The sequence below is a fragment of the Eurytemora carolleeae genome, unplaced genomic scaffold (assembly GCF_000591075.1).
Source record: "Eurytemora carolleeae unplaced genomic scaffold, Eaff_2.0 scaffold41, whole genome shotgun sequence".
Classification (NCBI taxonomy): Eukaryota; Metazoa; Arthropoda; class Copepoda; order Calanoida; family Temoridae; genus Eurytemora; species Eurytemora carolleeae.
Window position 1 is genome coordinate 698,557 of NW_019396234.1, and position 13,825 is coordinate 712,381.

General features: G+C 33.0%; 2 protein-coding genes across 2 annotated transcripts in view; one reads left to right on the forward strand and one right to left on the reverse strand.

Moving 5' to 3' along the window:
• The window catches only part of LOC111698871 (retinoid isomerohydrolase), an 8,529-nt gene extending 2,855 nt beyond the window's left edge, over positions 1 to 5,674 (forward strand). The window contains exons 2-10 of the mRNA XM_023469340.1: positions 103 to 206; positions 548 to 689; positions 1,982 to 2,092; positions 2,277 to 2,326; positions 2,551 to 2,664; positions 3,616 to 3,777; positions 4,530 to 4,593; positions 4,896 to 5,225; positions 5,320 to 5,674. Coding sequence (XP_023325108.1) covers positions 103 to 206; positions 548 to 689; positions 1,982 to 2,092; positions 2,277 to 2,326; positions 2,551 to 2,664; positions 3,616 to 3,777; positions 4,530 to 4,593; positions 4,896 to 5,225; positions 5,320 to 5,540 — 1,298 coding nt within the window. The 3' untranslated portion in view covers positions 5,541 to 5,674. The remainder of the gene's footprint in view (positions 1 to 102; positions 207 to 547; positions 690 to 1,981; positions 2,093 to 2,276; positions 2,327 to 2,550; positions 2,665 to 3,615; positions 3,778 to 4,529; positions 4,594 to 4,895; positions 5,226 to 5,319) is intronic.
• Positions 5,675 to 13,039: 7,365 nt separating this feature from the next.
• Positions 13,040 to 13,815, reverse strand: LOC111698912 (discoidin domain-containing receptor tyrosine kinase B; the record flags this gene model as incomplete). Its single annotated transcript, XM_023469386.1, is given in 1 exon segment — positions 13,040 to 13,815. A coding segment is annotated over 1 exon segment (615 nt), but the record flags the coding sequence as incomplete, so codon positions are not given.
• Positions 13,816 to 13,825: the final 10 nt, after the last annotated feature.

Sequence of the window (13,825 nt, forward strand, 5' to 3'; positions counted from 1 at the left end):
TAGAGTGTAGAGTGTAGAGTGTAGAGTGTAGAGTGTAGAGTTTAGAGTGTAGAGTGTAGAGTGTAGAGTGTAGAGTGTATATCTAAAATGAATATTGTTCAGCAAGTGTTGAAGCTGGAGAGCTAGTTCCACAAACTACTCTAAACAAGTTTGTGAATGAAGATGAAGAGTGGACACTCTGGGAGAAATTGAAAATCTCAACTAAAGTAATTCTAAGAAATAGTTCTAACCTTAACATGAAAGATTTACAGATTATAAGGGATTTATTCTAGTCAGTCTTTTTTTAAGGAGTTCCAACAACAATTTAAAATAACCCCATTTAAAACTTTTAAATTAAAAACGTGAACCTCCAACAGCGGTTTAAAAAAACGGTTGCTGAATTTCTACCGAAAAGACGAGCCAGAAGATATTTGCTGATATCTGCTCAAGACCATGTCTCAAATCAGATACTTAAATTTGATATTTTTGAGACTTTTGATGGTGAACTTTAATTGGATAGTCACGTAGAAATACGTTAACAATCCGTTAAATGTTTAATTTATTGCAGGTTCTTCTTGGAACAGCTTTTGACAACAACAACCCTGTAGTCTGGAGGTTGGGAGAGAAATCTCAGGAAAATGGAATCTATCTCGCAATGACAGATTCTCCTGTTCCAATCCGGTTCAATATATCAGATCTTTCAACTCTTGGTGGGATTTCTAATTAAAAAGAATAACCATTGCAGGGGGGAAATATTTTATACATATTTCGTACACACCCCATTTACAAAATTCCAAAATTAGGGGAATTCTATTTTCAGCATTATCAGATTCGCAAAAGATCGAATTAAAAGTCGCGTTGAAAGGAAATGCAATAGTGTCTCGAATTTGGCATTATTTGATATACTTCCGTTTCAGGAGCGTATACAGAAACTTACATTTTATTCTTTCCAGGTCCATGACCAGGGGCATGTTGGTCCATAATTTAACAAGCGAAGTATGTCATTCTTAAACTTTTTCGTTTAAAATGTATATGGCAGCAAAAAAGTATAAAAGAGAGAATTAGAGAAAAAATTATGTTTAAAAGGTCAAATTGTCACAGTTCTCTGGNCGTTCATTATACAATATATTTCAGTTTAAGATTAATAATAAGATAATTTAACGTTCATTATACAATATATTTCAGTTTAAGATTAATAATAAGATAATTCAACGTTCATTATACAATATATTTCAGTTTAAGATTAATAATAAGATAATTCAACGTTCATTATACAATATATTTCAGTTTAAGATTAGGTGACAGATAAATTTTATAATTCAACGTTCATTATATAATATATATCAGTTTAAGATTACGTGGTAGATAAATTTTATAGTTGCTGTTGGGTAAATTAGTGCAACTGGGGAAGTTAGTGTTAGGGAAATTGGTTGTTGGGGAAATTGCTGTTGGGGAAGATGTCTCGGGGAAGTTGTGACTGGGGAAGTTGCACCGGGGATCTAACCTAACACCTTATATAATATATTTCAGTTTAAGATTACGTGACAGATAAATTTTATAATTCAACGTTCATTATGCAACGCAAATTATTCTTGAAAGGTCTCATTTCATGTTTTCTTAAACTTAAGTTGGCTCCAGTTCCTATAATTTACATTCTCATATATCAGTCCGTGTAAAATTAAATTTATTTTTTATTTTTATGAAATGTTCTGTTCTGACAGATATTTTAAAGTTTAAACATTTTAACTGATTTGGCTAATATATGTTATGAAATCTAACTTTTATTTGCAGGGTTACCCACAAAGAATGAGATGTTTATGACGACCTGAAATCTTTAAATATAACGATCTAAAACTTAAATTTTCTGCCTTACAAGGCATTTAATTGGCAATTGGCATACTTCTGTATGGCAATTCTGTAGACAAGGAACTATGAAAGCATGAATAAGTTTCGCACAGTCGTCTCATGTCTTATCCTTTGTGATTAACCCTGTACAATACAGGTATGCAGTACCCCAACTGGTTTCCTTTAACTCTGAGCGGTTGTGCACATTTTCTTCGAGAGATTGGGACGGATAACTCGATTAGTTTTATGGGAAAGAAACACCTTACAGGAAACCATGCTTAACCCTACAGTTCTGGACGAGAAAAGTTGCTGAATAGAATGGGGGGGGGGCGGGGGAGTGAAGGAGGACTGGGCCTACCCGCATTACGACTATGTAAAGATTGAGAAAATTTAGGAACAATTTCGTAAACGTTGTATAAAGATAAAAGAGGTTTAAGCAAGGTTGGGTCTAGGAAAACCATTTATCCAGGTTCAAAGATACACTCCTCAGAGTACATATCAGGTAAACATGCAAACTACAAAAAGCCCCGGCAAAAAGCTGATTAATAAACAGCTTGAGGGCTTAGACTCATGACTGAAATCTAAGTTTGTCAAGTAATTTACTAATTAAAAATTTGAAATGATTTCTAAAATCGAAAAACTAATTTTCCAAAATTATTAAACCTTTGTGTCAACACTTTTTATTCTGCTCCTCAATCAATTAATGACATTTGTTCCTGGATACAGGATCCTGAGGTGGTTGGATCTTTTACTCCTAAAAAGTTCTCAAACATTCACAGTTTCTCCCTGACAGAGGAATTTGCAATCTTCTTCTTCTATCCTGTCATTGTCAACCCTAAGGTAACCCTTACAATGTCGTCTTTGATCTTTTTAATCTGGTACAGGTAAAAATCTAATCTAGTACAGGTAAAAATCTAATCTAGTACAGGTAAAAATCTAATCTAGTACATGTAAAAATCTAATCTAGTACAGGTAAAAATCTAATTTAGTACAGAAAAAAATCTAATCTAGTAAAGGTAAAAATCTAATCTAGCACAGGTAAAAATCTAATCTAGTAAAGGTAAAAATCTAATCTAGAACAGGTAAAAATCTAATCTAGTACAGGTTAACTAATCTAGTACAGGTAAAAATCTAATCTAGTACAGGTAAAAATCTAATCTAGTACAGGTAAAATAATCTAGTACAGGTAAAAATCTAATCTAGTACAGGTTAACTAATCTAGTACAGGTAAAAATCTAATCTAGTACAGGTAAAAATCTAATCTAGTAAAGGTAAAAATCTAATCTAGTACAGGTAAAAATCTAATCTAGTAAAGGTAAAAACCGGGTTTTGGCGGATTTAAACCGCGGCTCAAAGTCTTTAAATTCCATCTCAGGTAAACTAATCTAGTACAGGTAAACTAATCTAGTACGTACGGTTTAAAAGCTTGAGTTTCGTCAAATAAATATTTGAAGATTATCCTGTCTGGGCATATTTTGCTTTTATTTAAATAATCTCACATTGATCCAAAGGTTGCAAGCTTTCACGCCAAAATCGATGAGAATTTTGCTAATTATTTCTCCAAAACTAAAAATAAAAACATATGCTTTAAAGTTATTTAATGAAGATGTCTAGTGTTACAAAAAAGTATACGCGAGTTAGGGCGATAAAATCAAAGCCCAAGGCGCTGTGTTACTTTAAAGTCAACCCAGTCTTGAAAATTGATGTAACTTTTCATATTTGTCTGGATCTATGTGATCAGTATGATAAATATTGCAAAGTTGGTTGAATTAAATTTGCGAATATTTTCAGTTATATTTCTCCGCCAACTTCCACGTGTTTGAGCTGATTCAATGGTTGGAGGGCGAGATGACCGATGTATTTATTGTGGATTTAAAAACAGGAAATGTAACTCAGCTTGAGACAGATCCAATATACTCAGTTCATCATGTCAACGCTTACAGAGCAAATAAGGTAAACAACACAGGCAAAAGGAATTGAGCCTTTGCCACAAACTCAAATATTCTACTACCATTATCTTTGCAACCTGATGATGTAAATTCCTTTAACATTTCAAACTTAAATTAACTGAATTCATAGTTTGAAATATCTAAGATTACGACTACGACATTGGGTTGTATAGATATCGGGATTAGAAAATCAGTAATTGTGGCAAAGACTCAATTTCCTTTTGATGAATAGCGAGTAGTTGAGCTAAGCTAAACAACTCCTCTTATGCGTAGTTAAAGAGAAACGGTTCAGCTTAGTCAATGCGGTTCAACTAATTCTCTTGGCCCCTGAGATCTTAAATAAATGCTTTTAAAAAATTGAAATTGGAAATATTTAAAATCATAATAAAATTATCGGTCAAGATATACTTTTTTCTCTCCGATGTATATCATTGTGCGAATTGTATAGTACAAATATCTATAAATAGTGTCTATATATATATTTTTTAAACACCCAAAAAAGTTTTGATTCGTTTTCTGAATAAAAAAAAAAAAATTCATTTAAGGTTTATATCTTTGATCGTATTTAACCTGTATTTAATATCAGTGGCCGAATTTAAAGAATTTGAGCGGCGGTTTAAATTTAAGCCGCGGTTTAAATATGGTTGGTTCCTCTTAAAATTACATCAAATGTTTCAAGATTTAAACCGGCGCTTAATTTAAACCGGGTTTCGGCGGATTTAAACCGCGGCTCAAATTCTTTAAATTCCATCTCAGGATGAGTTAATACTTGATCTGTGTCCTACATCATTTGTTAATATGCGGGATTATCTAAAGCTAGGTAACAGAAATACAAATTCTTTGATATTTTCCAGAAATCACGAAACCTCAAACATTCGTTTCTCACGCAACCTCGCAAAATCTATTTTGTATTCTGTTATGATTTAACTGAGATACCGCAGTAAAAACTGGATAAAAGAAGATCTAAAGAACAAATTAACCTTTAGAATTGGTCTGATTGTTGTCGCATTAACTTTTGCAATTCATCCTTGTTTAATTCCCAGTCTAAAACTTACTTCCCTTCGAAAATAAATTAATAATATCTCTACCGTAAAATGAATTAGAATTTGAATTTTCTGTTAGAAAACATGATGAATCCTCCGACTACTAGTAGCGGAGTATCAACCAACAAGAACGAGGAGTTTACTAGATACACCATAAACCTTACCACACAGAAGATATCACACTCATACCTACCAAACCCAACCAACTCACAGTGGACAAACCATTTTGATTTCCCGGTGATCAATGAGAGGTTCAGGGGGAAGAAGTACTGTTATGTGTTCGGTTGGGCCGCATTTGACTACTCCAGGATTGCTTTGGTGAAGAAAAATGTTTGTGATGGAACCCAGGATAAGGTTTGGTATGTTGAGAACCATTACAGCTCCGAGATGTGGTTCCTAGAATCTCCAGGTACACAAATTAAGACAGCTTTGTAAATGTTTATTCATTTAATTTAAAGCAGATACGAAAATGAATTTTACTTTTATCTTTTACCTTTTTTTAGATCCAAAGAGTGAAGACGACGGTGTTCTTATTACAATTGTTTTTGATGGAGAAAAGAGTAAAAGCTATCTCGTCATAATCGACGCCATTACTTTTGAACCTATCGCGAGATCATATTTGCCGCACAATATTCCCTGGTCTGCGCACGGCATGCATTTTCCAGAAGCAACGTTTGCTGAAAATTCACAACATGGCCGCCGCACTTCCAAAGATGAACTATGAAATAAAGCAAGTGATTTTTTATAAAATTTGTTCAGATTCTTGTACATAGTTAGTTCTGATCATTTTGATCAAACTTGTGGATTTTACGAATTAAAATGTAAAACTTTTAGGTATAATTAAATATTTTCAGCTTCTTCTGCTTATTTCTCTTATTTTCATTAACTGAAGTTTCCCTTCCCTGCATTAATTTTCTTTACTTCTTTTAGCCAAAAAAATTCAAGTAAATGTGTAAAATTTTATTTGGTGTCTTGCTTCTGAAGCCTTGTCCCTTTTCGGATACAGGATACAGCAAATCGTCTTATCCTTCCTTTTAAACCTACCGGAGTGTATCTAAGCCTGGTCTAGGCTCCCTAAACTTATCACCAGTATTACGGAGAAGTTAAAGTGAATTCCTCTGTTGAGAGAAATTAGTTTGCAAATCTTTGATCTTGGAATATTCAAATTTGTTTCAGATGAGAGCTGAGTGAAGATGGGAGGATAGTTTATGGTTGGAAACCAGATTTTTCAATTCAAAAATATTAAACTTCTAGGATCCAGCGAAATGAACAGAAATGGGATTTGAGTTTAATTCTGAGACGGATTTGATTCCTTTTAAGAAAATTTGCTTCTTCCTGTCCAAATCTTGAAAGGTTTAAACATTTTAACTCTCACGATCCTCCGTTTTCTGCACTATAAAGCTAGGCCTAGCACTCTTGTAAATTCTTTCAAATTTTTCCAATCTTATTTCCAATTTTACGGAAGAGAAAATCTTCAAACCAGCTCTGCTACCCCCCCCCCCCCCCCGAACAAAATCTAAAAGGCTGCATTAAGCAGAAAGAAATATATCGGGAAATAAAAGGATAAAAGCTGAAAGAAAGGAATTGATCTCAAAGCAATTACAACTTTAAAATTAAAATCGTAACTTCCTCTTGAAAATTTTTTCCTTCTTTTGTCTCTTAAAATGTTGACTGTAGAATATGTTTTCTACAGAAGGTGATGTCTTCCGAAGATTGTGCTTGTAGCAGATGTTGGCTACAGTTGACTATAACATAGTAGATGTTGTCTAATAAAGATGTAGTCTATAGAAGATGTTGTCAATAGAAGATATTGTCTACTACAGAAGATGTTTGTAGCAAATTTTGTCTATTGAAGATGCTGTCTGGAGATGATGTTGTCTATATAAGATGTTGTCTGTAGATGATGATATCTATAGAAGATGTTGTCTATAGAAGATTTTGACTATTGAAGATGTTGTCTATAGAAGCTATTGTCTTATGAAGATGTTGACAATCGAAGATGTTTTCTGTAGAAGATGTTGACTTAAGAAGATGTAGCAGTGTAAAATATATTGTCTTTAGAAGATATTGTCTGTAGGTTAAAAGATGTTAAAAATCAAAAGAAAGGTTTGAATTTCAAATGATAAAACACACGTGAAGATGATAGAAGAAAGCAGGCATACTAGGTGGTGGTATAGCAGAAAAAGAGAACATTACAGGAGAATAAGAAAAATTAAGGGGGGGGACGGGGGGGGATACAAGATTCCAATATTGTAAATACTAGACAAGCTAGGTTAAGGTACACCAGGAGACAGGAGAACTGTTTAAGGTCACAGGGTTCCAGGTGTCGTGTGTCATCTGGGGTAAAGGGGGCATGTATCATATCAGGGGGAGGGGGGGGGCATGCTTTTTAGCAGGTGGAGAGGGCATGCATCATAACAGATGTAGGGAGAATGCATCATAGCAGGAAGAGGGAAGCATGCATGCATAGCAGGATCAGGGAATCATGCATCATAGCAGGAACAGGGAATCATGCATCATAGCAAGAACAGGGAATCCTGCATCATAGCAGGAATAGGGGAGCATGCATCATAGCAGGAACAGGGAATCATGCATCATAGCAGGAAGAGGGGAGCATGCATCATAGCAGCTAGAGAACATATATCTAATAATATATTGAATATATTGTTAGATATATGTAGAAGTTCCCTTTATTAATTATATTGTCAGAAGATAGGTTCTAAATTAAAATAATTTGAAACTGACCCAGAGATACATATAGATAGTAGTATCATTACTCTAGTGTTTCCATTCATATATTGGTTATTCAATATAGATACACCCATCCTTATATATATACACAACAAGGCTATACAGTTAATTATTCAGCGCAGAAATATTGTTTACAATATACATTATGCACAGCCTGTTATGGATACTAAATGCAGTGTGCTTGTGTATTCATGTGTGTCCGGGGGTGGGGGGGGGGGGGCGGCGAACCAAGATTTTTTCAAGGTTTTGTCTATAAGATTTAAACATTATTTATTTATTAAAACATCAAATATTTTAATTTCAAATATATCATATCACAGGCCGGCTATAGTAAAACGCTACACTCATAAAACGCTACACTCACAAAACACTACATCATAAAACGCTACACTCATAAAACGCTAGTAAAGAAAAAACGCTACTCTATCATTTTTATATTTGCATGTTTCGTTTTTTGTTTAAATTAGAATATGCTAACAAATATTTAAATTTTTGTCTAATTAACCAACAACATATATAAATTAAGCATAATACTACATTTATCCATAAACCTCTTTAAAATTGCTAAATATGGTACAAACATATTTCGAATTCAATAATTGTCGAACTATAAAATCTTTAATTTAGACAAAAAAGGTGTTTAAGGTTAAATAACTTGTTACGTGTTGTATATTTTTACAAATTGGCAAATATATACATTTCGAGATCAATACCTGATCTAGATCTTTTTATAATCTGCAGATTGATTTAATCTTTATTCGATATCTGCATTCCGCAGTGTACCCCGGGATAACTGAAATGAAGAAATAAAGCATTGATTCTCAAATTTAAAGTGTCCACACTGGATATCGAGATCGGGGTTATGAGTCTCCAACAAAAAAGTTCCCATGGCTCAGAAGAATGAGACAATATCAATAAAACTTTCAGAATGTTGTATTACTGATGAATGTTGGATTACTGATGAATGATATATTACTGATGAATGATATATTACTGATGAATGTTGGATTACTGATGAAGGTTGTATTACTGATGAATGATATATTACTGATGAATGTTGGATAACTGATGAATGTTGGATTACTGATGAATGATATATTACTGATGAAAGTTGGATTACTGATGAAGGTTGTATTACTGATGAATGTTGGATTACTGATGAATGTTGTATTACTGATGAATGTTGTATTACTGATGAATGTTGGATTACTGATGAATGATATATTACTGATGAATGTTGGATTACTGATGAATTTTGTATTACTGATGAATGTTGTATTACTGATGAATGTTGTATTACTGATGAATGTTCGATTCTGATAATTTGTTGAAACTTCTTTCCTTGATTTTGACATCACAGCCACCAAAGCATTGTTGGACGTATTATTCAACTATTATTAAAACACTATACTTAATATATGAATATGGGTTTTACTGCCCAGTGCATAATTGTAACCTTCTGCTTGATTATTTTTTCTGACTTTGACGTCAAACATATTCTGTAGGTTTAAATCAAGCTTGAGAAAGTAGTTTTTAATGTAAATCAACATATTTTCTGCAATATTACGTCACTTGTTCAATGTCATTAGGTTTACAACCTTTTTCAATTATTTTAACTTTGGTTCCTTACTGTCTTTGGAGTAGAATTTTCATCTTTTTTCACACGTGTCTAATGTCAAATACTTTTGGCATAATGAAAAAAACACCCTGAAGGTGTCACGTCAGGAAAATATTCAGGAAAAGTGGGTTGAATCAAGGATGTAATGCAAGGAAAGTTATTTCAGAAGTGTACGCATCTTTTGTACTGCAGTGTACTGTCTCTGGGCGGTAATGTAAACACAAGACAGATGTCAAAGCCTGACATGGGAGCCATCTTTCACATAAAAAAATCAATGAAATATTCTGGTCATAGGAAACTATTATTTGAATTATCAAATTATCAAATGCTTTTAACCTCCTCGGATACTAAACGAACACTGATGCATCTATTCTTGTTTACAAATTCCGCCCAAAGAGAACTGGTTTCAATGTGTCCTTAGAGTATACACGACCGCAATTAACTTTCCTTGCACTACACCCTTGGTTTGAATGCTGCTTTTAAAAGAAACTGTTTTAGAACCTTTAAACACTCATACTACACTCGCTACACAGACACTAATGGCGGAATAGTGAAAATACTGGATTTATGCAAAATGATAATTAAGATATAATATATCACGAAGGTGGTTGACATAAAATTAAAGACAGATTTAAGTATTTGAAATAATTTTGAAGATTAATTTCATCGCTTCCCATCACCCCAACCTGCCCCGCGCCGATCCAACCCTAAAAGTTGTGCCAATACTGCAATACACGATATAATAATTGACCATTTACAACCTCCCCCCCCCCATCCCTGGCTTCGTAACCCTTAACCTTTAACGGTAAAGTTACGAAAACTTAAGTAATAATCTATAAAAAATAGAATTTATAATCCAATCTAAAAATCAAACCTAATATTATGATATTTTGACAGAGTAGCGTTTTTTTCTTTGCTAGTGTTTTATTAGTGAAGTATTTTATGGGGTAGCGTTTTACCAAAGTAGCGTTTTATGAGTGTAGCGTTTTTCTAGAATAAGTCTTGTATGTTAATATTTTACAAACACAAATTAAACTTATCAAAAGAATTCTTTATATATGGTTGGTGTCGTTATCAATATTCCTGAGATGTTTACTGAAGTGCCATTCTCTCACAAATACTGTTTTAAAATAGACTTCAACGATTTGTGGAAAAGAGTGGGTTCTCGATCACGTCATTCTTGCAAATTTTCATCCGGTGGGGTTGCTTTGTACCAAAACCACGGTAAATTTTTTTTAAAAGAGGGATATACGTTGGATTGTTTTCTCGTGTTTGTTATTTTATAGTATAAATAGTCATCATTTACACAATACAGCGTATAAAGTATACAAACATATGTATTTTCTTTGTGTTCTTTGTGATGTTATGCTGAACCATATGGAACAAGGAACCATGCAAATAGGAAAGTTACTAGTAAGGGATATTAGGAGGAATAGGAAATACTCAGGGATACAGGAGGAATAGGAACTACTCAGGAATACATGAGGATTAGGAACTACTAAGAGATACAGGAGGAATAGGAAATACTCAGGGATACAGAAGGAATACAAACTACTCAGCAATACAGGAGGATTAGGAAATACTCAGTGATACAGAAGGAATAGGAACTACTCAGCAATACAGGAGGATTAGGAACTACTCAGAGATACAGGAGGAATAGGAACTACTCAGGGATAGAGAAGGAATATAAACTACTCATGGATACAGAAGGAATAGGAACTACTTAGCAGTACAGGAGGAATATGAACTACTTCAATTAAACATCCGTTTTGGTGACTTGAGGTTTTTAAGACAAAAAATAGGTTAATTGGGGTATTTAAAATGGTGAAAAATTCTTGAAATCATTAGATCTGAGATAAGGCGGCAGATTGCTCCTTTAGTAAACCACTAAGATCTCTTGAACTGATGGAATAAGATGGAATGTTGTTTGCTCAGGGTAGAATTTAGTGCTGGTGACCAGGAATTGTTTTACTAATATCTATACAAATTCTAACAGCAGGGGGGCCACAATCCCTCTCTCCCCATTAATGATAAAACTATAATCAATAAATTGACTAAGAATGAGTTATGTGAACATTTATCATATTTAATGAATCAATTGATCGGTTGGATTGACAACACATCTGTATTCTGTATCCCCAAACCAACTGCTCTTCAATCCATCCTGTTTGTAGTATTCACCTCTCAGACCTATTAGTTTCAGTAAAACTCAGAATTAGAATCGATTAGTTTAGGAAACATTAGTCAATTTTCTGAACTATGGATCATCTATTTATTCTGTAATCTTTATTATCGATCATTTTATCAATAATTGTTTTTTAACATGTAATTAATTATTAGGAAATTTTTGCAGGAAAAATTGTAAGAGGGAACACGGGCCGTGGTGGAGTTAAATTTTTAATTTAAAGGAGTTGAGTCTTTGCCACAAATTCTGGTTTTTAAATCCCTATATCTTAATAACCCAACGTTGTAGACCTTAGATATTTCAAACTTTGACTTCTGTTATATCAAATAATCAAAATTTGAAATATCTTAGATTTACATAATTTGGTTGTAGATATATAGGTATTAGAAAATTGGGATTTGTTGCTAAGACTCAATTCCTTTAAAGAGCGGGTGGTTTGTTCACTCAATTGTCCCAAGGGACGTTAAGTAGCTAAACGTCCATCTGTTAAGGGAATCATGGGTCGGTAATGTTGTTCAAAAGGCGGTAAAAAATATATTCTATAATTCATCTATTTTTATCTGTGTCATCAAAGCTTAAAAATTCATTTTAAAATCCAACTATTCTTTATTCTTTATCATCCACCAAACTGAATTTGTATGGACGCTACGTTCTTCAGTATGAGTCGTTTTTAACAATTTATAAACTCAACAGACAGAAGTAAGATTAGTGGTGATCAAAATCGATTATTTTTTTCCGTAAGCCCTTTTATTTTTCGCGAACACTCCCTTTAAAATAGTATTCAAAAATCCATCTATTCATTAATGTTTATCATCAAATATTAAACTTTATTCTAAAATCCATCTATTCTTTAGTGTTTATTGTCAAGTATTAAACTTTATTCTAAAATTCAATTATTCTTTAATGTTTATCATCAAATATTAAACTTTATTCTAAAATCCATCTATTCTTTAATGTTTATCATCAAATATTAAAACTTTATTCTAATATCCATCTATTCCTTAATCTTTATCATCAAGTATTAAAACTTTATTCTAAGATCCATCCTTTCCTTAATCTTTATCATCAAGTATTAAAACTTTATTCTAAGATCCGTCTATTCTTTAATGTTTATCATCAAGTATCAAAACTTTATTGTAAGATTCATCTATTCTTTAATCTTTATCATCAACCATTAGAAAATTATTCCATAATCTTAAAAATGTTAATTCTTTATAAACCTATTATGTATTTTTTTTATGAGAACCAAAAAATGTTGAATGATTGCTGTTTTAGTTCTTTCTGTAAATGATTATGAAATATCGCTCAAGATTTTTTGATTTTTAAATGTTTTAGTTTCACATTTCACAATTTAGTCAGATAAAAGACGACAATTATTCCATTGTTTTCCGGTTACCACTGTATTAAACTTTAATCTCCTTTCATTTGATAATGATACTATTAATGTATCTCAACTGTATTGCTGTTTTTACGTCTTTCATTCCCCTTGGTCTGTCTTCCTTGAAATAAATGTTTTCTCCAGGTACTCCTCTACACTGGTAAATTATCTGTGGAAGATAAATACTAAGAAACTTGTCAAAAACCTTTCTGGTTCTATACTTACTCTCTACTCTATATACTTTAATATGGATCTATAATGAACCTGTTTTACTAATGATTAGAATCTTAACATGTTAAAAAAATGTATTATTATATAAAAATACAACATATGACTGATTAATAATTAATATAGGAAATATTACGTTATTTAAAGACCTAATTTTTTCAACAAATATGTAGAAAATACAATTTAAGAGAAATAATGGACTAGAAGCACGAAATGGAGGATCACTATAGCGAAGTGTGTTGAGATGTGTTGTAGTAGATCGGAGATAAGAAAATAAAATCCTCAATGTTGGAGGTGGGTATCGGAGGCAGTCTTGGAGTTCCTCCGGAGGATGAGGATGAATCTACGGATGATTCCTCCAGGTAGGAAAAATCAGTGAATGAATGATTAAGATTGCTGGGAGATTGATAAACTTGATAAATACTCTGGGGTGTAGAGTATATAAGTGAGAGAGGAGAAGAATACTCGGAGAATAAGGTTGGAGATGAATATACTCCAGGTTCCTGGTAAACAGGTTCAGGTTCATCTCCGTGATATTTCTCCAGTATACTGCTGGATATGGATACACTACTAAGACTAGGATATCTCTTTAATCCTCTTCTCTTAAGTAGAACCAGGATAACTCCCAGGAGTAGAACAGACAAGGTTAACAGTCCTCCGATTAATATTCCAAGAAACTTTGTTCTATCAGAGTTCTCTAGTGGAAGAGGGTTAGGAGTAGGAGAACAACCCAGGAGTTCTATCCTCATACAAACAGTTCTCATATGTTTACTATATGGAACTATTCTCACCTTGGTTGCTAGTATTGATGGTTTCAGAAGAACTCGGGATTCTGTAAACGTATTCGTA